Source organism: Lathamus discolor, chromosome 13, assembly GCF_037157495.1.
Source record: "Lathamus discolor isolate bLatDis1 chromosome 13, bLatDis1.hap1, whole genome shotgun sequence".
NCBI classification, from domain to species: domain Eukaryota; kingdom Metazoa; phylum Chordata; class Aves; order Psittaciformes; family Psittacidae; genus Lathamus; species Lathamus discolor.
The window spans coordinates 9207759-9232521 of record NC_088896.1 but is presented as its reverse complement, the minus strand read 5'-3'; the positions used below and the strand labels follow the sequence as shown (position 1 = coordinate 9232521).

At 40.4% G+C, this 24763-nt stretch overlaps 1 protein-coding gene across 5 annotated transcripts in view; it reads left to right on the top strand.

Annotated features, from left to right (window-relative positions):
• The first annotated feature begins 7667 nt into the window (after positions 1-7667).
• The window catches only part of PECAM1 (platelet and endothelial cell adhesion molecule 1), a 28243-nt gene continuing 11147 nt past the window's right edge, over positions 7668-24763 (top strand). The window contains exons 1-13 of one of the 5 annotated variants that reach the window (XM_065693756.1): positions 7668-7802; positions 8406-8432; positions 9827-10120; positions 11045-11344; positions 11431-11700; positions 11974-12234; positions 13199-13480; positions 14227-14508; positions 14917-15024; positions 15935-15962; positions 17351-17421; positions 19264-19332; positions 24259-24315. In XM_065693756.1, the coding sequence (XP_065549828.1) occupies positions 9892-10120; positions 11045-11344; positions 11431-11700; positions 11974-12234; positions 13199-13480; positions 14227-14508; positions 14917-15024; positions 15935-15962; positions 17351-17421; positions 19264-19332; positions 24259-24315 (1957 nt within the window). In that variant the 5' untranslated portion in view covers positions 7668-7802; positions 8406-8432; positions 9827-9891. Of the gene's footprint in view, positions 7803-7970; positions 8262-8405; positions 8433-9826; positions 10121-11044; positions 11345-11430; positions 11701-11973; positions 12235-13198; positions 13481-14226; positions 14509-14916; positions 15025-15934; positions 16024-17350; positions 17422-19263; positions 19333-24258; positions 24316-24763 lie in introns of those variants that run through there. The other 4 variants (XM_065693754.1, XM_065693753.1, XM_065693755.1 and 1 more) reach the window with 4 other exon arrangements.

Here is a 24763-nt window from a genome sequence, read left to right as displayed (position 1 = left end):
TAGAGATGTTTTCAGACGCTAGTAACTATTTAGAGCTAGCCAGCTCATTAAGGACGTATTTTGGCCAAACTTCAAATATTGAAGCTGTGAGGAAAACCTTGTACTAGAAGGTACAAATTTCATCAGGAACTTGAGTTCAACACCCCTGCAGGAACAAATTTGGTGGCTAATTTGGTGAGCTAATCAGTAACACAGAGACACATAATTAAAACAAGTAGATGTTCTTTACTTGTCATCCTCTGGGCAAAGTAAATGTAATCTTTAGCTATACATGGGCAGTGTCTTTTGAAGAACTCCAGGGCCTGCTCTGCTTGAGGCAGTAACTACCTATACAGAGAACGGCTTGAAAGTGTTGTAATCTTTATCTTATTTCTTCGCAGTTTATGGAAGTGACGAAGTGACAAGGCTATACATGGTCTGTCCTGCTGCGTCACACAAAATCCCCCCCAAAGCGTGTCCTGCCCCACCACTGCAGTTTCCTCACAGAATTCCATGCACAACTTTCCTCCTTTCTTCCCCCCACCCCCGGTTTATTCTTGTTCCATGTAAGAGAGCTTCCACCCTCCCCTCGCAAACGTGTCTGATGTCGAAACACCGCTAACTGACCGCAGGAGCGGGATGGGGCTGCTGTGCAGCTGGCAGGAAGCACGTGTACAAGTGCACATGAGGAGCACAACCGAGAGCGTTTGCGCCACTTCCTGTGGTGGGAAACAAAGGAACGCACACACCCGGCCCTCCCTTGCAGGACGTTGTGCCCGTTGTGCGGGTGGGCAGGCAGGAGCAGGGCCGGGGAGGCTCGCCCGACACCCGGGGCCCGCTCCCAGGCAGGTGAAGGCGGCAGGGCTGCGGGTAGTGGGCTGTGGAGAGTACGCAGAGGCATTAAACCGCTTGCAGTCTGTCGCTCCCGGCCTGTGAAGCCGCTGAGGGACAGACAGGTCAATGTCGTTCACCGCAAGCGAGCACTTTTCTTTTCGGGATAAACTGGTTCATGTTGGGGGGGTTGGTGACTTGTTGCAGTGAGCTGTCAGTTTGTACGCCCCTGTAAAAAAGGTCAGTTGTCACCAGGACCCCTCCTTTACAGCAGGTTTAAATGGCCTATGTGCAGAGAGCTTGCTTGCTTCCCTCAGGGCGTGTGGCCTAAGGGTATCTAGGGAACAAAAGTGCTGGTTCAAAGCACTGGTTCCTGTTTGGGAAGTGAGGAGAGCTCTTCCAGAACTGTTTGTGCCTTTCTTGGCTCTTGGCTTTCTTGTTTTGGACTCTCCTAAGCAACCCTGCTCTGTCTCTTCCCCTGGGTGGAGGTCCTGTAGTTCAGTGCATCTGTGTCCTCAGTGGTTTGGGTTTTGCTTTGCTTGTTTTCTTTTCACCGAAATCTGACTTTAGTGTCTGAAATAGGGAACATGTTTTCTTTGACACATTCCATCCATCTCAGTTCTACATTGTAGATTACCAAGAAGAGCAGTGTTTCTTTTAACTGTCCCATACTTTCATCTGCTCACATATCTACTTATTTTCCCACTTTTACAATTGCTTTGCAGAGCATTAATAGAGACACTTCCCATGTGGAAAGATTAACTGTTATGATAGGATTTGGTAGCTGAGTGATGAAGTTTGTATAAAAGCCAGCCTGCAATTGCTACGTCACCATGAGGGGAGTAATAACGTGGTGGTTAGATCATCACTTAGATGGAGCTTGTCATTTAAACGATTAAGTTAGGTTGATATAAAGAAGCTTCTGGAAAAAATTATTGATTGCTTGATCCTATATGGCAAGGAAGGGCTATATGTACTAGAATTTGGTCAAAGCGTAATCCAATGGACTCTGTGTACTCATGGGAGCTGTGTGTGCCGATGGCGCATTATTATTCTCAAGCCCTACTCTTGGAATAACACTTACTTTCTGCTGGTTTATGTGGATATCATTGTGATGAGTATTCAACAGAGCTGAAGGTGGACAGCATCATTATGACAGCTTTGTAATAGGCTTTAGGGCAGTATATTTTTTCTTGTACTGGAAGTAATTCCCAGATTATGAGAATGACCATTAAATCCTGTTGTATTGCTCTGAGAAAAAAATGTTACCGTCTTGTTTTGCACTTCAGCGAGGAGATCAGCATCCGTATTGTCCATATGGCATGCAGTTTGCCATATTGTCAGTGTGAAACAGGGGAAAAAGGCAACATTAGCCCTTGGCACTACCTTTCTGTGAGGTTTTGAATACTGACTTTAACTTTGAATGCTCAGTAGTTCATTAGTCTCTTCAAGAGTGTCCTGAGTAGTAGTAAATGAAGTTTACTTCCATGATTATTGTTTTTGCTGGCAAAGCTGGCTGTTGACTTTGGAGTAACATGATGTTGATTTGTTCAGCACGTATACGTAGAGTTTTGTAGCATCAGTAAGATAATGTGCAAGCCTCGAGTTCTCTTTTGATTAGATTTACAAATATGCTGCCTAGAATTAATGTGGTTGCACATGGAAAAAGAACTGAATAAATTTAACTAACAGAAGGCCTCCAGCCAAACAAGTAAGTTAAAAAGTCTGAAAGGGAGATGTATATCTCTTGGTGCTGTGATGATATTCTGCCTCAAGCAAGCAGGTGGAAGACAATAAAAACCAAACTGAGCTTTCGTTCACAAGGTTAATTCTTTGACTTGAGAATGAAAATAGTGTGGGATAGCATTCTGTAGGAAGGCTGTGAAGGCTTCACACTGTATCTGCCCTGCCAGAGGCTTCCGGGGAAATTTGCATGGTTCAGCAGAATTACAAAAATTATTCCCAGTCCCTGTTTCTCATCCCAGAGGTCCTTCTTTCTGGAAGACCGTCTGCTATAGTAAGTGTCTGCAGAAGGTTTGCTAGAAATCACCATATACTGACAGTTATGTCTGGTGATGAATTAAATTAAGCACTTGTGTTTTGTCTGCAAAAAGCTTTTGCTGATATAGCTAGATGATCGCTGAATACCAGATTTTAACACTCCTACTCAAAATGGCTGTGGTGGCAAGTCTGCTCTTTATTTTATCTACTTGGTGTTTGTGAGAAGATTGTTTTTTCTAGAGGATAAGTAACAGTACAAGAGGAAAGGATCTCTTCTATAGCCACATTTAAGATGTCTTTACATTTCTGGCATTGTTCCTCCCATCCTGAATGAGAATTTGAATGTAATGAATGCTTTTCAATGAACTGCAAATTGCAAGAACATGTCAGCAGGTGAAAGGAGATTTTAGGTACCCAATTTGAGTAACCTAGCAGCTCCTAAACCCCAAGGATGGAATGTTTTAAATGTTCTGTATTCCCTTTGACTCCTCTTGCCCTGTCCCCCAAAAAAAGGAAAAAGAAAAAAAATTTTGGTGAGGCCCCGAAGCCTGGGGATACTGGTGCATTTCTCTTGGGATGAATTCTGACATCACTGTCTGAAAAGTGCTTGAGACAAATGTGTTCAAGGATTGCTATAAGAATACCATAGGCTGAAAAATACAGAGTACTCTCTTAATCAGCCTTCTTTAAAAATTGATGTAATTTCCACTTTTTCTGCTTTTTAACCTCTGATAAAAATTAATGTTTCTGGTTTTAATTTTGAATATTTAAGATGCTGAATGGAAAGCGTTTGAAAAATACACCTGGCAGGGTTACGTCTGGTTTTTAGCCCTTTTCAAACTGCTGTTTGTGTACTCTGAGAAGTATCTGCCCCTTTGTGCATCCTACGCAGAAGTTACAGCAGTGATGTCCATGTGCGGACACCAGCTTCAGATCAGGAAGCAGGTAAGTTCCTCTTGGTTTGTGTAAAGTCTGCTGAAAGATTTTCTGTTAACTTGGATCAGCTTGTTGAGTTGCTACCAACTGAATTTCACTTATGAAACTGGTGTGGGATAGTGCTTGGAGAATCATCAAGCAGTACAAAAACAATGGGAATGTACAGAGAAGGAAAAACATTTCAGGAATTAGTTCCCTCTCCAGCCAGAAGGTTCTGACCTTTTCTCTGGCACAGGCCATACTCTGCAATGAATATTGTTGCAGAGCTTGAGGCTGTTTTTCTGCTGCATGCAGAAATGCTGGATGCTAAGCAAAATGAGTGCAGATTCTGATGTATTGCTAGATAATCTCTGTGTGATAGTCTGTGATGTCTGTTTCTAACTTGAGGAACTTGTTAACCCAGGAAATGAAAGCAGTTAAAAATGTCCTCAGTGTGTAGAATCAGTCACTTATGCCCACTATTGAAACAGAGAAAGCTTGAGAGGTGGTATCAGAAACCATGATCGTAGTGTAAACCAACAAATAGATTTCACACCTCTGAAAGAAGGAATTTATTACTTTTTGTCTGAATTAACACACACGGGTATGTGTGCTACATGAAATACAAGTCAAGACTTCAGATTCCTGGTGTTCTTCTCAATCTTGCACCATTTTGGTAAGAAAGCATAAAGCCAAATAGCAACAATCAGCTCCTGTTGTATTCAAAAGAGAAATGTCTGTGTGAAAGCCTTGGTGATGATCTTTCATTATCAGCTTCTTGGTTCTTTCAGTTACTTTTCCAGACCTTATTTATATTCCCAATTAGAGGAGGTGTTGGGGATCAGGAATCATACGAAAGAGAAGTGAGGGAACCACATGTGCTTTGCTCCAGTGCTCGTCTCCCAGTAGATGGTGCCATTGTGAAATGCAGTTTATTCCGAGATGAATGAACTTTCTGCAGTGTAGAGCTTCTGTTAATTGTAGAATTTCTAGACTTCTAACCCCCCCCCCCAATGTTCATTTCTTTGATGTTCTTTATAAATATTCAAATCCAGGGATAAAAATCATACTCATTCTTCTCTGGGGAGGCATAAAGACACACTTTTAAAATACAGGCAAATGATACAAATGTCCCACGTTCCAGAGAAGACAATATAGCCTGAAAACATATGTAGTAAAAAGTCAGTTCATTCCTAGTTCACCAGGGATTTGGCTAGACTTGTGAAAGCAGCAATGCTTACTGCAGTTCCATTATCTATGAGTATGCTGAAACAGGAAGTGATAATTAAGCAAAATATTTTTGGGATTGGGGTATTAGAAATCAGAGCTGCTTTTCTAGCCTTGATTTAGTTACTGGGAAGCTTGTGTTGAGTTCAGTGTAGATGAACACAGAGCTCTGAATTTTTTTCACTTTTAAAATGAAATGTCGAAAATCCCAAGCATTTGTAGATCCACCTGTATAGCCATTAACTGGTTTTAAAATCAATGAACTTATACAAGAAGTTACATGGAGCCTCTATTCTCAGGATCAAGATTTGATGACCCCAGAACGTCGCGTTAAATGTTTTGTCAGTAGATCAGCACGATAGAACTTGAAGGCAACACATGCAGAGACTTCATCTTTTCTGAAGAAAGTGAAACTCCCATCAGGAATGGGCATTTGAGATCAGGACACGGAGTCTAGATTTGCTGGCATCAGCATGCGCTCTGCGAGGAAGTAAGATGACAGTCCTAGAGACTGGCTCTGTGCTGTGCTCTTTACTATCCTGCCAGCCAGCTGGAGAGCAAATGGAAACAAACAGCTCAAGCATGCTGTGAACTCCCAGCTTCCTCCCCTGCCATAAGGGACTGGCTGGAAACACTGTATTTGCAGAGGGAAAAAGCTGAAAATCTTATTCAGCATTTTGCCCTTAATTACAACAATAGGCCTCTGGATGCAGGCAAAGCTCTGTTCAGATGACAGAGCTGGTGGGTTTTAGGAAATGTCATATGTGAGCAAGTAGCGGGGGACTCAGCTGGTAGGAACAGGATTATGTATTCCCAGGTGAGCACAGCTTTAATGTTCAAGGGTCTGATTCAAGGGGCAGTAGATTAAATGTAATTATTCCCATAGGTCTCCAAGGGCATTGTGTCACACTATAATGACTATTCTGTCTGCTTCAGAAAAGTGTGTTGCATTTTTGAGGTCAATCCTACTTTTTCCCACAAGTATAAGGGATTTCTTTATACGCTGTATATCAGAATAACTTTGGTCTTGCATATTTCAGAAAAATTCCTGCAGTTGAATTTATTTCTTGGAATTTGGTTGATACCAGCTAGATTTTCCTCTCCAGGGCAACGTTGAGGGCTTATCAAGAACATGCCTGTATAATTGGCCTGTGACATCTTATTGCACATACTTTCCTTGGAGTGACATCTCACAACAGCCTCAGGTTTTTGGCACCATTAAACCTTACTCCTGACCTACTTCATCCTAAAAGCTGGCCTTTCAACCGAAGTCTGAAACTAGCCTGATTCCGTATTGGCTCGCTCTGAAGGATACTGACCCACAGTCGCTTTCCCCTTCCCTCACAGTGGCTCAGAGGAGAACCTTTGTCCCCTGTGGGAAAGACTGGTGTGGCTTTGCTGAGCTTTGTGTGTCCTGCTGAATTCTTTTATGGGGGAGAGGGGAGGGGGGAAATCGCCTTCCTTCCTATTTTTTGTTATCAATAGCAAAAGTTGGTCTACCTTTGTTCTCCACCTGCCATGTGTCCTCCTTCTCTTTTCCTTTACCTGACTCTGGAGACCATTGCTGGCAACCAGCCAGGCCACCAGTCTTTTGGTGGTGGTGTGTTTCAAACAAACTGGATTAAGCAGAACAAATACTACTGCTAGTTAAACAGCTTACTTCTTGGTCATTAGTTACTATGACTATTGTGCTTCCTCCCTGCAAAACAGCTACGTAGATGCTTGTTCATATCGCCTATACATTGTTAAACAGATGACTGTTCCCCTTCTGTTTCCTTTGCAAAACACCCTGCTTGTGTGTAATACAAGTGTTAAGACACACATGCAGCTTTAAACTATTATTTTGGGGGAAAAAGATACAGTTTTCATTTTCTCAGAAGAAAAAAAAAAGGAGAAACACAGAAGCTTATGAGAACTGTAAGTCTCATTTATAGGCGTCTGTGAATGTATTTAGTATTGTTTTCAGCAGTGTTTTAACAAGCGTGGAAAATGCTGCTGCAAGTAAAGGAAAGCATTGAGTGTGTCTACAAAGGAAAGAAACTAAGGGACTGAGTGCTGAGCACTCAATTTTCAAGGATAACTAAGTCACTATTTAGGGAGTTCTGGACACACAACTTGAGAAGCACTTTTTGAAGGGGCATGATTTCAATTCACTCTATCAAGAGTATAAACTGAGTCAGTATTAGGGCTTAAGTGGAATGACTAAGTCTGATTTGACAGTGGACTGATAAACCTCAGTGGGAACTGAGCGCTGAATGCTGAAGTAGAATGTTTTGCAACTTTTCCTCCTCCTCTGATCCCATTTGCTCAATTTCTGCTTCCAGTGTTCTGGATGTGGAATTAATCATCCCTGATTTCAGGCTGGCTCTCATATTGCCCCATTGCAAAAGAACACAGAAAAGGTCAGAAGATCTCTCAGGAATGCCTGCCAGCAGATTTAGTTCTTGCTCCAGAGTATTCTCTATTTCAGATTGTGCTGCTGCTGCTGCAGATTTCCGCTGAAAAATAAAACTCCAACCGTTTCTTTTCTTGTGTGTGTTTTACACTGTTCTAACTACATCAAAGAAAAACTTGTGCAGTTCCATGTTTTTGATATATACTGGTTGCATGAGAGTCTGCCTGTCAATATGCTAGTCTAATACAGTGGTAGCTGTGGTTTCTGATATAATTTGAATTTATTGTGCACCTTATAGTAAAGCTGTTCTTTGCTGTAGCAAAAATGAGAGACCTGGAAATGGAGGTAAAGAGGAAGAATGAGTACTTCTGTACATCTGTTCTCTAAAAGAGTTCTCTGTGTCAGGATGAAGGGAAGTATTTACTCAAGGATCCTCTGAAGTTAAATAGCAAAGGTAATTTGTGTTTGTAAATGGTTAATTGTAACTTGAAAGTCCCCATATTGACAGGAACTCCAGGATAGATGTCATTGGAACTTCTTGTTTTTTTAATACACCTTAAGAAATTAAACAAAGCAAATACATTTGGTGGCGCCCTCAGGAAAAGTCCAGTCACTTCCTGAACAGTAATCTGCCTGTGAGCAGCAGATAGATTCTCATTGTTTGCCATTTCCAGTTTCCAGTAATGGGAACGATTACTTGATCCAGCCAGTTTTTGAAGATCTGGGAAAACTTATGCATTTTAATGGTAAAATTTTATCAGTTTCCATAAAACAACCACGGAAAAACCCATAACCTGTTTTTGGTACCTGGAGGCATCACCTCTGATGATGAATATTGTTTTATTTTGGAATTAAGTGTGTGTGTTCTTCAGGAACGAGATGTATCTTGCTCTTCTGGTGATTTTCTTGCAGTGTAAGTTTGATAACTAAATATCTGGGTGGGTACCTGTGTTTGTGGTTTGTTGGGGGTTTCTTGGGGCTTTTTACTGTTTCCCAGTACTGTCTCTCAATCTGTAAGCTTTGAGAATAACATCTCTCTCCTTTTTTTTTCCCTCAGGTTCAGAACTTTACACTCAGGACAGAGGTAGGTCATGAGTTTTCCTCATACAAAATGTATGTAAGTAATTTAACTAATGGTTCAGTTGTTGGTGTGTATGCATAGCAGAGTTGATCTGGATTTGCTGTACTGTAGCTCAGAACAAAACTTGGCCATGTGAAAAGCTGAACAAGGTGTTACTGGGGATGTTCTTGGTGTAGTGTTTAACTGAGAGATGTGCTGTTCTTACTTTAAAAATGTATTTTGTGAAATTTTCCTGGAGTAATTTGCTTTACTGAGAGGAGAGATGGGAGAGGATATTTAATTACTAGCATTTTGGTTTGGTCTTTAAAAAACCCCTCTCATGCCCACAAGCAAGGAGGTAGGATAAAATTACAGACTATAAGTTAAGAGCAGTCTCTCTTGCTCCTTTTTCTTGGAAAAGAAAAGGCTGTGTGTGAGCAGAGTACAGAATTTGTGTTCTGAAAGGAATGCCTTTACTTTATCATGTTGCTGACTTCCAGCATGTACATTCTGCATACTTCCTTTTTCCATCACTAGAGAGAAAAGCTGGTTCTTGTTGTCATGTAGTCTATTCACATGCAAAAAAAAAAAGGTACTATTTTTGCATTGGTTTTATGCACAAAACTCTCTAGCAAGGACAGTTTATAAATAGCTGGTACATGGCAAGGGACTCCTTTAGATGCGGGAGTTTTCCAATACAAATCCTGACAGAAGTGGGCATACCCAGAAGCTGTGGGTTCTCTATATTTGTTGTTCTTCTTGTGTGAATAAAAATATGAATTATACCAGGATTCTAATAATTATAAAAATTGAAGCTACAAATTCATTATTATTGATGTGGTCTAAACACAGAAGCACTATCTCTATATAGTAATGCTATTCTAAACTTTATTTCATAAGGTGCTTATCCATGTTATTATTTTTTGAATAGGAATGCTGTATTCAGTATATTTTTTTCAGGGACTAACATGTCTGAATTCTAAACTAATTGAAAGCATTCCTTCTGGCTATGACTCTGGGTTTGAATTAATCAGGGTATTGCTAAGGACTCTTGAGAGTATGATTGCTGGACTTCCAACAGCATCAAGTTAGGCATGTACATGTTTGCTTGCAGCACTTGAGCCCAAATATCTTCTGTGGTGCTGTCGTTATCCTAAACTAGAGTTTTAAGATTATCCCAAGCTTGTGAGCTACATTTAAAGTGAAATTTGCTGAATGACATACCCCTAACCTTATTTTCAAGGAAAAAATACTGAGATAACTCCAGGGATTTCTGCTAATTGGGGATGAATTGGCTTGTGGTTTAATACAGCTCTAAGCAGTTAGTTATTAAAATGCAGCAGTTTGAGATAGCAGTATTATGTTGGATTAGTTGAAAATAAATATAAATCTTGTTTCTTTTTTTATTTTCCATCAAGTTTTTACTTTCAACACAGTTGAAATCAATGTTCAGCCGTCTGTCAAAGTCAAGAATGGAGCTTCTATGTCAATTATCTGCCATGCTGATATTAGCAAAAGTGCTGATTTCCAGCTGAAGCATAACTTTACAATTTTTAAGGATGGCAAGCTTGTGTTCATGACTGTATCAGACAAAGATGGTGCTCGATATGAAGTACCTATGGCTAGATCTTCAGATACGGGAGAGTATGAATGTACTGTGGAAGCAGGTGGGAAGACAAAATCAAGTAACTCCTTACATGTTTGGGTAACAGGTGAGTGAGTATTCCTTCAAACATGGCAGTTGTCTTAAGATACAAAAAGAGAACCTGCAAAGTAATAATAGTGCTAAATAGGATATCTTGCAAAGCGGTTTTTATCCATAGACTTCATAGTACTTTACAAGACTTTAGTACTAAATCCTCATGGTAAGGCACAGAAATGAAATAACGATCCCAAGGCTACATGGCAGATCAGTGATAGGAATGCAACCTGTGCTCTCTGCCCTGAGCCTCTGTTATTAAACTAGAGAAGGTGTTATGTGTGAAAGCTTGTGCCCGCAGATCATGAACATGATGGGGGCTGGGTAGTTTGCTGGAAAAGCTGGAAATGTATTGAGATGCATTGAGATTCTCACCTTGTGACAGCCATTGCCAAAGCTATTATCAACTGTGGACTACTGTTGTAGATAATGTTGTATCAGTCTTGTCCTTTCATCTCTTATGAAAACAGGGGCCAGCTCCATCTATACTCTTTCCAGCCATGTGTTCTTGACTGCAAGTAATATTTTTCCTCTTGGAAGAGCAACATAGAAAGAACTCGTTCAGCATTAGTTACAGGGTTGTGGAGGGCTTGTAACTTTTTTTCAGAGGCCTGTACTTTTAGGTACAGGAACTGGGATGGCATTTAGTTTCTTTGCTTGCTCATTTCTTAGTAGCAATAGGAAACACCGAGTGGTCTTACCTTCAAAACACCAACTTTCATACTTCATGCATTGTATGGAGATTGTATTGCCCTCTTGAAGGGACATTTTGTTCTTCTGGAGGTGCCTTGACATATACCCACACATCAAAAGCTCAGTTCTTACAAATTATTTGCACCTCTTCATTAGCATAGATCACTACCAGAGTCATCAGACATACTGTTTATTTCAGGATTATACAATGTTCTGTTTCGTTTTTCTTGTTTTCTGTTGTAAGGAATGACCAAGCCAATCCTCACTGCTGAGAAAAAAGAAGTTTTAGAGGGTGAAGTTGTGAAATTACGTTGTGAGCTGCCAGAAGAAGTTCCTCCTTTATACTTCTATTTCCGAAAGATAAAGATGAATTCAACACCTAAAGAAAAATACGTCTTTGAAGCATACAAAAATTATTCTGAAGTGGAATTTTCTGTTGAAGAAGGAGATAATATTTTACAATTTGATTGCTTTGGTAAGAGACATGTACAACGTGAATTTGACAGCTCAGAACACAGCAACAAAACACTTGTTACAGTCAGGGGTAAGTTGCTTAGCTTTTCTTCTGGCAATTCTTTGCTTGCTATAATTAAAAAGTTGGGTTATGAGTTTCTATGTATTCTCTTGCAGAACCATTTATAAAGCCTACTCTGAGTGTCAGGCCCTCACGTAATATTACAGAAGGAGACAGAATACAGCTTGAATGCTCAACTGTGGTAGCCCGAATGCGCGACATCGAAATCATACTCCAGAAAAACAAAACAATACTGAACAGTGTGCGAGATGAGAAAGTTTTGAAGTACTCTGCAGTAGCTACTCTAGAGGACAGTGGTGAATACCTGTGTAAGGTGGAGCAAGGGAGAGCATCTAAGTCCACCAAAGTGAATGTTGTTGTATCAGGTAACACCTCTATTCACTCAGTGGATTAACATTTAAGTTTAAATTCAGTAGAACTCAAGAACTGAAATAATACTCTCAAATAACACATACAAAAAGTGGTTTCAAGTGATTACTAAGTTATGTTTTCCCTGAAAATATTATTATATTAAAATAATTATTTTTTTCCCTAATTATAAACTTCCGTTATGTCCTTCATTCTTTATACTTTGACATAGGTAGTCATATTCTTTTAGGCTCAATTTGAATGAATAAATTATTTTTTCTATCTTGCAGAGTTATTCCCCAAGCCAACACTGGCTGCTTCTATGAATAAGCTGGATGAAAACAGAGAGTTAACTCTGAGCTGCAGCATTAGTGGCTTTCAGAAAGCCAACTTCTCTGTGCTGCGGAGGAATTCAAATGGAGATGTCTTGTTGGAAACTTCTAGAAACTTAACAATGAGAGTTAGTGTGAATGATACTGGATCCTACATCTGTAAAGCTGAAGTAAAAGGAATAGTCAAGGAGAGCAAACCTGTAAGGATAAATGTTTATGGTGAGTTGATACAGAGGTTTAGAACCCAATGGTATGGGGGGAAATCAAAACTGTAAGCTTATTTATAAGCACATCAGTTGACAGAATCAGTCTCTAATCCATGAACTAGCAGGGTGTCTATTTGTTCTGGAAGTATTAATTTCTGTGAGATGTGCTTGTCATCTGTAACTGTAGAGGATTTGGCCTATCATGATCTAATCAAGTCAGACTTTTCCAGGGCCTGTCTTCCTTCTCTTCCCTTGATTCTGCTAGGTGCCAAATAAGCTGTCATTCATTACCATTTGCAGGAGCTGGGAATATTCTGGAAACCTTTCACTCATCAGTTTGATCTGAAATTCAGTGTCTGCCTTGAATCCCTCCCCCTGGCCCTCTGGGTGGAAAGCCATGAGAGCCAGAGGTCATCTGGAGAATTCTACTCCAGAAAAGCCAAGTTTTTTGCTATCAATACAACCCCCTCACCAGCACACTAATTACAAACACCCTAGTTTCCTTCCCTCTTATGGAACAAGCACAGTTAGTTCTCAAGTCTAAAGGGGGTTTAATTCCCCTGCTGGGTTGTGATTTACTGTGCTGCAGAAGCAGAGGTCCCATCCAGAGGATCCATCTCAGGTAGTACATGAACTGGTACTTACCTGTATTTTTGCTCTACAGACTTACTCCTTGGGTCAGAGCTAGTTCTGTAGTTTGGATGATCCGTAGCTGTGTCACTGATCCTCTTGTCTTCCTTTATGTTCTCCTCGTATGCTATTTTATTCTGTTACATATGTTCTATTATCTATATTCTTGTTTTGTTCAAGTTACCCCCTGCTTCCATTCTAGCAATGAAGAAGAGCTTCCTGATATAAGCTGTGTGTGCAGACTAGCTAAATATTGTGTATTTATATGTTTTCTGTAAAATAATGTTGCATCTTTCAGCTTTATGTAGTGTAATTTGCAACCATTTTTTCTGTTATTCCCCTTTTAGCTCCAGTCTCCAAGCCAACTCTTTCTGTTGTCAGTGGTTTACCAGAGGTGGTGTTAGGGAAGCCTCTGCAGTTAATCTGTCGTTCAGCCAGGGGAACACCACCAATAACATTCAAATTCTACAAAGGAAATGTAATTAAGGAAACAGTCATTAATGATACATATGCTACATTCTTGGATGAAAATGTTGGACAAAATGACAAAAAGGGATACAAATGTGATGCTAGAAATAATCACTCCAGTGGTGTGAAAACTAGCAATATTCTAAATGTCACAGTAGTAGGTAAGTCTGTTTAGTTCTTACTCTGTCTAATGCCATATTTTGAGTTTTGAAACTGTAGCATAAAATGATGGACTAAACATAATGGATGTGAAATGTTTACAAATTTTGCTCACTTGAATTAAAAATAGTTGGAGTTTGGTATCTCTGACTATTTACTGCTAGAGTAAAAGCCCTTGATAGTGGTCTGAATCAAGTTAACTACAACTGAGGTTATGTTAATGCTAAAAACAGCTCTGACTCGAAATCTTGCAGAAGCTGTTTTAGTAAAATTAATGATTCAGAATTTCAGAGCAGATGTTTTCCTCATGTTTGATTTTCATAGGACTGGATTAAATGTATGCATAATGATACTAGAGATAGTCTGTGATTTCAGTCACTGAAATAACTGATGTAAATCCCTAAATGCCTCTGTTATTAGCTGCTGTTTTCAGAGGCACTGGGCATGTGTTTGATACCAGAAGCTGCAGTGGCAAAGTAGCTCTGAAAGTCAGTTTATTACTGTGCCTATTAGTAACTAGGAGTTACTATATGTGATCTACAAATATGTGTGAAGTAGAAAGGGAAAATTCCTCTATGAGGGAAGTTGGTAGTTGAAGCTTTAAAAAGAAGATGGTAGTGAGGTTGCATGTGACAGTTAAAGCATATAACACAAGCATTAAAGCAACTATTTCTACAATACTGCATTTTATCATCAAAGTTATTTCTAATAGTGCTAATATTTGTTTTCTTTGTGCCTTCCTCTGTAGTGCCAATCAGGAATGCCAGCCTGGGCAGTATTCCATATGGAGAAGTGGAGGAAGGCAGTGAGACCGCTTTCCTCTGCTCTGTGAAAGAAGGATCTTGGCCAATCCACTTCAGGATTTTTAGAAAAGCTGATCGTGATGTTCTTGTATTTGAGCAAAGTGAACACGCTGACAGAGTCATGTGGCGCAAGGGCACGATGAGCAGGCAGGACACTGGGACATATTACTGCATGGCTTCTAATCGAGCTAATGTGGATGTGATAAGCCATCCAATAACCATCAATGGTAAGCTAACTTTTATGGTAAGCTGCATGCTTTGTCATCATAACGGTTGAGGTTATGTTGTCTGGTATGTTACTAAGTGTAACTCCGTTACTTTTGTTCCACCATTGTCAGAAGTTAAACAGAGAGATCTATTTATAAACAGAGGTTGCCTAACTTGCATAGGAAAGTTTAAAGGAAGCTCAAAAGTTGAAGGAGACAGATACAAGCTGAAAGTAATCCGTTGTACTGAGGTTTCAGTCATAAAGGAGTGGCTCACTAGTGAACTTTGAATGCAAATCTCTGTAAAGTTCTTCCCCAGTGTGTAAGAAGTCCAATTTGTAGGAAAATGAAAGGTCAGGAACTGCAGAAGTTGGCCATGGTGACCTGTCACTGTACATACTCTCTTCAACATGTCTTTCTTATTTCCAGTCATCTTAGCATCTTGGCAGAAAGGAGTCATTGTTGCGTTTGTCCTAATACCCATCGCAGGAGCTGTGACTCTCGCTTTATGGTGGTTTTTGTGTAAGAAGAAAAAGGGTAATGAATGGTTCCCTTCTATTTGTGACAAATGTATTGCAGCTAAACTTGCATTTGTTTCAGGAGTAAAGGCTGCTGTGGGGTGAGGCTTTGGAGATGACTAAGTACAATTTTCACTTAACTTAGAATCTGTTTCAAAGTGCCAGGTGGCCTGAGTTAAGCTACAAGTGTGCTGGAGCTTTCCAAGTGTATTGGGCAAAATGGGAGCATCTAACTAATGGTGCTGGGAAGTCGCCAGTAAAGCAAAAGTTATTGGAGATAGGCCAGAACTGCATTGTTCTGATGCAGTTCTAGGTCTGGAATTCAGTCCTCTGCAATGTAGAAGCAGAAGGGGCCTGAGGGATTTTTGGGTTTAGATCTCTTGTAGAGCTGTGACAACTTGATTTGGGGTCCCAACTCAGGCGTTACTGCAGTGCTTCTCTGATCCTCAGAAAACAAATTTGAGAATATTGGGTTGTGGAGTCCATTTTTGGTTGGGGTTTTGTTTGCTTGTTGGTTTGTTGGGTTTTTTTCTCCTTACAGCTGTAATACATTCTCACATAGGGATTTGTCTTTTATCATTAAGGTGTTCTTTCAGATCTTGTTCTGTAAAAAAACAAGTAAATCTTGTTTATCCTGTGATACGCAGTACATTGCAAAATATTGGGGAAAATTTGGGGTATCTGGATCTCCTAGACTGCTTAAATTGGCCAGGCTAAAGTCTCAGGTTTGGGATCTCAGGTTCTCTGTGCAAGAGACATTTAAGGGACCGGGTGATAAACAGAATGTAAGCCACTGGGTAATTAATTCTGTGATAGTCAAGAGAAATGATTCTGACTTGGGTAGATAATCACTATACTTTTGTTTTTACTTTTAGATTATTCTAGTTGTTCAGTCTATTAATAGATGATTTTCTTTTTCTCTTGTCAAGCTAAAGGACCATCCATGGAGATGTCTGGGTAAGACGGCTTGCTGTCCTGGTTTCAGCTGGGATAGACTTAATTTTCTTCCTAGTAGCTGGTACAGTGCTGTGTTTTGGATTTAGTATGAGAATAATGTTGATAGCAACAACTAAACCATCAGTGTGTTAAGTAGTGCTTACTCTGAGTCAAGTACTTTACAGTTGCTTGTGGTCTGTCAGTGAGGAGGTGTACAAAAGGGTGGGAGGGAGCAGAGTCAGGACAACTGACCCTTTGAACTGGCCACAGGGATATTCCATACAGAGCAATATAGAAACTGACCAGAAAGGTGGTGGTGGTTAACTGGGATGTATTGGAAAGTGTGGAACCTGAGCATGTAAATGGTGCATACCCCCCTGGTTTTGGCTGGGATAGACTTAATTTTCTTCCTAGTGCTGGTACAGTGCTGGTTTTGGATTTAGTACTAGAATTACGTTGATAACACACTGATGGTTTAATTGTTGCTCAGTAGTGCTTACTCTGAGTCAAATACTTTTCAGTTGCTTGTGGTCTGTCAGTGAGGAGGGGAACAAGAAGCCAAGGGGGGAGCAGAGCCAGGACAGTGACCTGAACTAGCCACAGGGACATTTCATAACATAGAGCACCATGCCCAGTATAGAAACTGGGGGGGGGTGGCCAGGAGGTGCTGATCGCTGCTTGAAGATGGGCCAGTCATCAGTCAGGGGCTGGTGAGCAATTGTGTAGAGCATCACTTGTTTTACTTGGGCTTTATCTCCTCTCCCTCCCTTTCTCTCCTTTTTTCATTACTAGTATTGTTATTATATTTCATTTTCTTTCAATTATTAAACTGGTCTTATCTCAACCCATGGGTTTTACCCTTTCCTGATTCTCCTCCCCACACCCACCTGGGGAAGGTGGGGGAAGTGAGTGAGTGTCTATGTGGTACTTAGTTGCTGGCTGGGTTAAGCCACAACACTTGCTATATAGTAATGGTGAAGTATTTCTGTTTAAAGGGCTGGAGGCTTTCCACCATATGAATATAGATTATTATGGCACACACCTGCAGACAATAGATGGTTGTGCTTCCTGTACCACCTGCTAACACAACAACAGGATGAGGAAATACTCTAAAAATAGGTGTAAAAAATCCCCAAACAGCTTAGAGAAATAGAAGAATATCAGGCTTGCATTTGAATGCATTTAGGTATGGAATTAAAAATATAGAGGTCTTAAGAGTAATAGAACAGGGAACGTTTTTGGCCTTCAGATTTGTTTGTGCTTCTCTTAAAGAGAAAGGCAAAATTTTAATTAGATTTAATAGTTAAGACTATGTGATAGTTAGCATAGACAATGACTGATCTTTGAGTAGCATCATGTTTTTGTTGGCTGCTGTTGGATAATTCCATCAACTGTCATTTGCTTTTCAGTCCTGCCTTGGCTACTAACTCAACAAGTGAAAAACTGACCAGACAGCACAATGATGGAGACTACTATTCAGGTAAGATATTTTGCTGTAAGACTATTAGTGGGTTGGCTTAATTAAACATTTATTTAAAGTTTTGGACTTATAGGGTTGCTGTTTGGATAGGGCCCGGTGTTTTGGGATTACCTGGAAGAAAGTTATTGGTATTCCTCTGCCTCTTCTATCATTTTGTCTTTGTACAGTTTTTTATGAGCATGTCTTATACAAGATTGGTTTATAAGTCTGCTCAGGCACTTCTACCAGGCAATCAGTTCACAGTATTTCATGTGAAGAACTCATGGTTCTGTTATCATAGAATCATAGAATCATAGAATAGTTAGGGTTGGAAAGGACCTCAAGATCATCTAGTTCAACCCCCCTGCCATGGGCAGGGACACCTCACACTAAACCATCCCACACAAGGCTTCATCCAACCCGGCCTTGAACACCGCCAGGGATGGAGCACTCACAACCTCCCAGGGCAACCCATTCCAGTGCCTCACCACCCTAACAGGAAAGAATTTCCTCCTTAGATCCAATCTAAACTTCCCCTGTTTAAGTTTTAACCCGTTACCCCTTGTCCTGTCACTACAGTCCCTGACGAAGAGTCCCTCCCCAGCATCCCTATAGGCCCCCTTCAGGTACTGGAAGGCTGCTCTGAGGTCCCCACGCAGCCTTCTCTTCTCCAGGCTGAACAGCCCCAACTTCCTCAGCCTGTCTTCATACGGGAGGTGCTCCAGTCCCCTGATCATCCTTGTGGCCTCCTCTGGGCTTGTTCCAGCAGTTCCATGTCCTTTTTATGCTGAGGACACCAGAACTGCACACAATGCTCCAAGTGAGGTCTCACAAGAGCAGAGTAGAGGGGCAGGATCACCTCCTTCGACCTCCTGGTCACGCTCCTTTTGATGCAGCCCAGGATACGGTTGGCTTTCTGGGCTGCGAGTGCACACTGCCGGCTCATGTTCATTTTCTCATTGACCAGCACCCCCAAGTCCTTCTCTGCAGGGCCGCTCTGAATCTCTTCTTTGCCCAGTCTGTAGCTGTGCCTGGGATTGCTCCGACCCAGTTTTAACACAGCTGCAAGAAAATGATTTCAGAGAGGAAATCTAAGTTGTGGCACATGTGATGTGGCCACAGTACAGCGATATTAACTTGCCATAACTGTGCAACTTTCATTACAGTGCACTTCACAAAGATGGGTGGACATGTTTAGAGCACTTGATAGAAACACAATTCCCCCTGGGGTGTTTTTTAGCTGATTGTTTAAAACCGTCCATTCTTCTCATCTGTGTTTATGAATGTCTTGGGTATGAATCTGAAAGTAGAATTTCTCGTAGATAAATAATCATAATGACAATAGGAATTGCAGCTGTGTAACTCATTCATTTGACTGGCTACAGTAAATGTTTTGTCAGCTCAACTTTTGAGTATTTTAGGTTCAGGTTACACTAAGATAGCGAAAATTACATGAAATCAACAGATGAGAGTAAAGCTAATTTAATACTTAAAGAGAAAATAGAAGAGAGGAGCTGGAGCAGGACTATGGTAGAATCTCAGGTAATTCCGTGCTCCATTTATGTTGCACCACTTTTGAAGGTGTTAAATTGAAAGTAAGAGTTTTAGGCACAATTTGCATGTCCCACAGTTTCAGAAATCTGACTTGAGTTGGTCTACTGCCTTTGGGATTGGAATGACCTAGGAATGGGTTGGTCTTACAACAAGAGTAACTTACATCTGCCATAAGTAGGGCCTGATCCTGCACCTATCAAAGTCAATGAGGACTTGTCCATTAATTTCAGCGTCAGCAGGATCAGGCCCACAGCTCAAATGAAGTATGCAGTCCTGCAAAGAAACATCTTCTTGATATTTTTGGGGCAGGACCTGACCTTGAGAGTGCTGAGGTGGAGTACACTGAAGTTGAAGTATCAACGCTTGATCCTCACAAAGGTAATAAATGTTCTGGCCTCTATGGTTATGTTTTGGAAGCAACTATGGGCATACTGTTATTCTCTGACTCTGGTCTGATACTGGCACCTGTGAATATAAAAGCAGGTTGTGTTTTCTGTGCATGACAGTTTCATGTAAGTAGGGTTCCTCAATCTAAATGATGCTGTGTCAACCAAGCTATTGTTCATTGCAGTCCTTCTTTCCCTGGGATCCTCGTGTGAATTTGCCCTTTCCACCCGCATTAGGTTGTGCAGAGCAGGGCTCCCAGCTGGAACTCCTAGTAGAAGGCAGCCTGCTGTCAATCTTCATGTTATAGAGGCCAAATTCACTGGGAGCCATTTGAAGTTAGCTCCAGGGTAGGAGAATGGAAAGAACAGAAAGCAGTGGAATTTCCTCCTTTATAAAGGAATCAGTTGAAGGGTCAAAGCTGTAATTCACTTGTGATAGAGAAGGAAGATAGACCAGTGTAGATTTAGTCCCTTCATTTGGAGAGGCCTGGATTTTGTGGCACATTAAACACAGAAATGAGATTATGATGTCCAGATAACTTTGGATCTTACCTCTAGTTCTTTGGTAACAGTAACCAGACCTCGTAGCATGAGGCTAAGGTATGTGTCTCTGCAACCTTGATGGAGGAATATCCACTGACATTTATTCTCAACACCCAAATGCACACTTCAGTCATCCTGTGTTATATGCCCTTGTGTTGAAAGCTGTTAAATATTTCCAAAACTTATAAAAGGTTTCAAGTAGCTGTGAGTGACTAAAAGCCATGAGGGAGATTTATGCTGTGCTCTGGCTTTTTTACTTTAAGCAGATGAGAAGCAGACTGAGGAAGAAATAGAAAAATTAACTTTTTCCTGGTAGGAAGGAGACCACTCACTTATTTCAGAGACCAAAGGCATGATTGTTCAGTTAGTGATAGAGATGTTTGGGCAGAAGTGCTCACTCTTGCTTGGCAGCAAAGCTCTGCCGGAACTGCCAGTCCTATTCTTTCTGTTTTCACTTGCTGGTCTCATTCATCACAGAGTTTTTCCTCTGTTCTGAGCATGCTGTTTTTCCACCTCTGCTAAATTCTGCACTGAGATGCCATAGTTGTCATACTCTTTTTCAGAACAGGGCTAATACTGAATTGTTCCAACTGTTTCTGAGGAGGCACTATACGATATAGTGATGGAGTGGTAAAGATATGCTACTTCATGATTATTTAAATTAAAAGCCCTATAAAATACAAGATCAGCATCTCTAAAAATAGCCTTTTCATCCCATCCCTGATATGTAACACCATTCCGCTATACCAGCCTAATAAGATAGTATCTATGCTATGTAGACTGAACCCCGTTAAGATGCAAAATAATGTTTATTAGATGGTGTGTAAATGATATTAGATTATTTTAACTGAATTCTGCCTCAAGTTACAGACCTATGTCTGACACACAGAACATTAGTTGATTCTGTAAGTATATTGAGATATGACAGCTCCCTAATCTATTCCTTTGTGGCACCCAGGACACAAGTGAATGCTTGGCACATGCATGCTTTGGATATGTAAATAGCAGCTGCAGTGCAAGTATTTAATGTGTTAATCTCTCAGAGCATCTTGAGGGTGCTGTTTAAATGACAGGAGTTGTATGAGACCAATTTGCAAGATTAATTCTTTCAGCTCTGCACTGCCTATCACAATGAGAACGGGATGAGATTTAGTCTTGAGAAAAGAGAAGCAAAGCCAGGTTCCTTTATATACCTGTGTAATAATCATGTGCACCCAGAAAAAGAATTCAGGCATAGGACTGCCACCAGTCCTGCTGCCACATTGATGTGACTGTACAAGTTTTGTTTAAAATCTTCATAATCTTTCATGTCTGTCTGTGGGTTATGACCAACCCTTCATAGGGAATAGGTCTGTCAGATCGTCACCCTCTCACACCTCTTTATATTCCACTTATTTTCTGAATGAGGTATATCATGCTTACCTTTTCTTTAAGCACTCATCTCTCCCCTAGCAGTCTGCACGTACATTCTGATTCCTTCTGCCTTTTGAGGAACTCCAGATTTCTTTGCTCTCAGGACTAACTTAATTTATCTTCCCAATCATTTGTTTCTCCTGCCTCTGTTGTCAATGTTAATACAAATGTTCATCTCAGGAGTCCTATTTTGTGTGTTGTGAAAGACTACTGCAATAAATGCTGCAGTATCTAAGCTATTACAGTAGCCTTTATGTCACTTTTGGGAATCAGGAATAATTGAATGTCACCTCAAAACAAGTTTACAGTAATTGCAGAAGGGTGAACATCTTGTTTTTGACAGTAAAGAACTACTACATTTGAAAGCGGTGTTTTCACCCTGATTTTCCAGCCATGTCTGCATTACGTGCTCATTTCTGAAGTACTTTTTGAGATGGTGTAATGATGAATAGGCTATTGCATCAAGAACTTTATATATACTATGCTTCTTCACTGTCAGGGCTCCTTACAGTGTTACCAATAGTGAGTGGTAAGCTTGATAGAAGCAAAGTTTCACTGTCTCATTTTAAAACTTCCATGTGAGAATAACTTGATATCTATTGCTTGAAGATGCCACACAAATCCGAGGTAGATCTGGGGCCACTCAGTCCAGCTCTTATTTGGGGTAGTCATAGCGGAATGTTAGCTTGATATTTAGAAGGGTGGCAATTCTAGAGAATGGTTAAATTGAATACTTCAGGAGATTATATGCTAGCCAAAAATATAGTGCTTATCTTTTCTAAAATCTAGTTGTGCAAAAAGTGATTTAGACCCTTTATTGTTAATCCAAGCAAAACCAAAGGCCAGTGCTAAAGTAAGATCAGGAAGTATCCCTGGAGTGAGAAGGGAGAAACTGCTAATCAGGGCTGACTAAGAACATGCTACTGCTTTGACTTTTATGGCAGGTTACTTATCTGCAGGGTGGCAACACTGTAAAGTTAGTGGAAACAAAATGTCAAATCATCCAGGTAATTTCTCCAAGCACATTTTTTTCAGTGCTGAGGCACCCTGTGGAAAATTAACAAAGAAAATACTGTGGGCAATGGCATTTTATCGCAACTTAATGAAATGGTCTGGAAAAAAAACCAGGCAAGCTGAGGAAAAGCCTCCTACCACTTCCCACAGAGCCAATAGGAGCAGATTTAGCACTGTCATCTGCTAACAAATGTATTCTAAACAAAATGAGCTGTTAAAATTCTGAGAAGATTTCTTCTTACTTCACTGGGAAGTGAATTGATGACTTAAGGAATAGCCCATAAGCACATGAAATGTGCTGCAAGTTCTTCAGACTAATCTGCAAAGAAAGTTAGTGCCAAAACTGTGAGTTTGGGAGCTGTGATTAGGCACTCAGTGAACTGCTACTGTCATTGAAATTAATCACAAGCTTGCAACTCAGTTCTTATGTGTGAGCTCCCAGCATTTAAAGGATGCTTAATGGAATTAAAACAAATGGAATTAGCTTCAGGAAATTAGAATGTTGGGTTCTTCAGCGAGATGCAGAGCAGTAACAGTCCTGATTCTGGCACTGGCTGCAGATCAGTTTGTCTGAATTGTTTAAATGTTTTTTTAATAGCTAAAGTACAGGGCTCTGTCTCCAGAAATGTGAATTTTCTTTCCAGTTTCTTGCAGTTTTTCTAGTTCTCACTTTAACTAGAAAAATCTCGCCTCTTGGTTTATTGAAGAGCAACAGAAATTGGAGGTGATATTGATAGAATTCTGAGGTTGTCTAAGATACTCAGTTTAACTGAAATGAATGAATATTGCTAAGCTGCTTTGAGATCCTCAAACAGCAAGCTCCTAGACCCTGCCTGCACAGGCTTTATACCAAATGGAGAAAATTATTTTAAATGTACAGAGTTCTATAGCACTTTGCTTTACAATGGTTGCTCAGGGATTCTGTATCTGGAAACATGCAAGAAATCAAGGAAATTGTTCTAATCTCATACAAGCCAGAGCTGTGTTTACACTGACATAGATAAACTGAGTTCTTGCTATTTCCAGGCGTTTAGACACAGCTCTGCACCTTTCTTGCTGGGGTAAGTGCCTGCAGTTTGGAATTAAAACTCAGATAGCAAAAAAGGGAAGAGCTTTTGGCTTTCTGTCTCATACAAAAGTGGAGGTTTACAGGGGTCTATTTGTAAACCTAAGGGACTGAAAAGTAGTGTCTGACACTAACATTACATTTGTATCTTAGCTGTGTCCTTGGAGGCATAAATCTTCTCTGTCTGCTTTTTCTCCTTAATTTCTATCTTTTTGTTTTTCCAAAAGCCTTCTTAGCCTTCAGTCTTGCTATGTCCACTTGATCTTAGTGCACTAAAGGAATAGTCCACCATGCTGAGGAACTGAGAGGAGACCTTTCCCAGATAGCGCCTAAACAGAAGCTGTGCAGTGTGAAATCTGCAAACATTCTTCTGAGACCCTTCACAGAGAACAGCAAATTAGACTTTTGTGTGTGTGTGTGCCCAGGCTAGTTGTCAAAAGTGTATATAGTTAGTGTTCCAAATGACAGATCTCCACAAGTATAGCATCCCTAACTCCCTAGATCAAAACAAAGGTCTTCCAAGTGATCCAGAAGAACTCTTCTCTAGTGACAGATGCCTCGGTAAAATTAAGGCAGTATCAATTTGAGAAGATTATTAGAATGTTAAACGTAGAAAAGGAAGCCAATTTTCATCATCACTTTTATGCAGAGGGAGAGACATCTCCCTCTCAGAACCTTACAGGCTGGGTTTGGGGAGGGGGTGTGGTTGCTTTTTGGTACAGACTCCACAGGCTCATTGCTGCTTGTGTAACTACTTCCTCTGAAAGTAAACCACTGTGTTCTGTTTGTGTAAGGAGCTTTTCGTAACGCAAACAAAAAAAGAAAGTTAAAAAAGGATAAAAAAAAGAAAATAAATTGATTCTGTGCCAATACATTTTCCAGCTCCTGTACAGAAGGGGACTGAAACAGTTTATAGTGAAATCAGAAAAGCTAATAATGGTAAGTAAGCTAGTGAAAAATTAAACACGTAAAGGAAGTGTTTGTATAGAGATTAAGGGTAAAATTGTGACTGACTAGTTTAGAAGATATGTGCCATAAAACAGAGATGCAGGTCACATAGGAACATGCTGAAATGCAGCTACAAAACCACAGGTGCTGATAAATTGTACACCGCTTTCATGGTTTCTCATAAACCAATCATATTTAATGCAGTGAGATTAGTATTTGTAACATATACTTCAGCACTTCATCTGTACTGTATCTGACATGTAGTTAGGCCATACATCTGGTCTGAATCCAGAGCTCAACATCCCCTGTTGGGGAATAGGATGCTATGCTGTGTTACTCAAACTGCTCATGAACAACACTTCCCCTTTTAGCTGAGCATATTTGCCATGAGTTATAAAATATTACACTGGTTTTGGTGTAACCCCAGCAAATATCTATA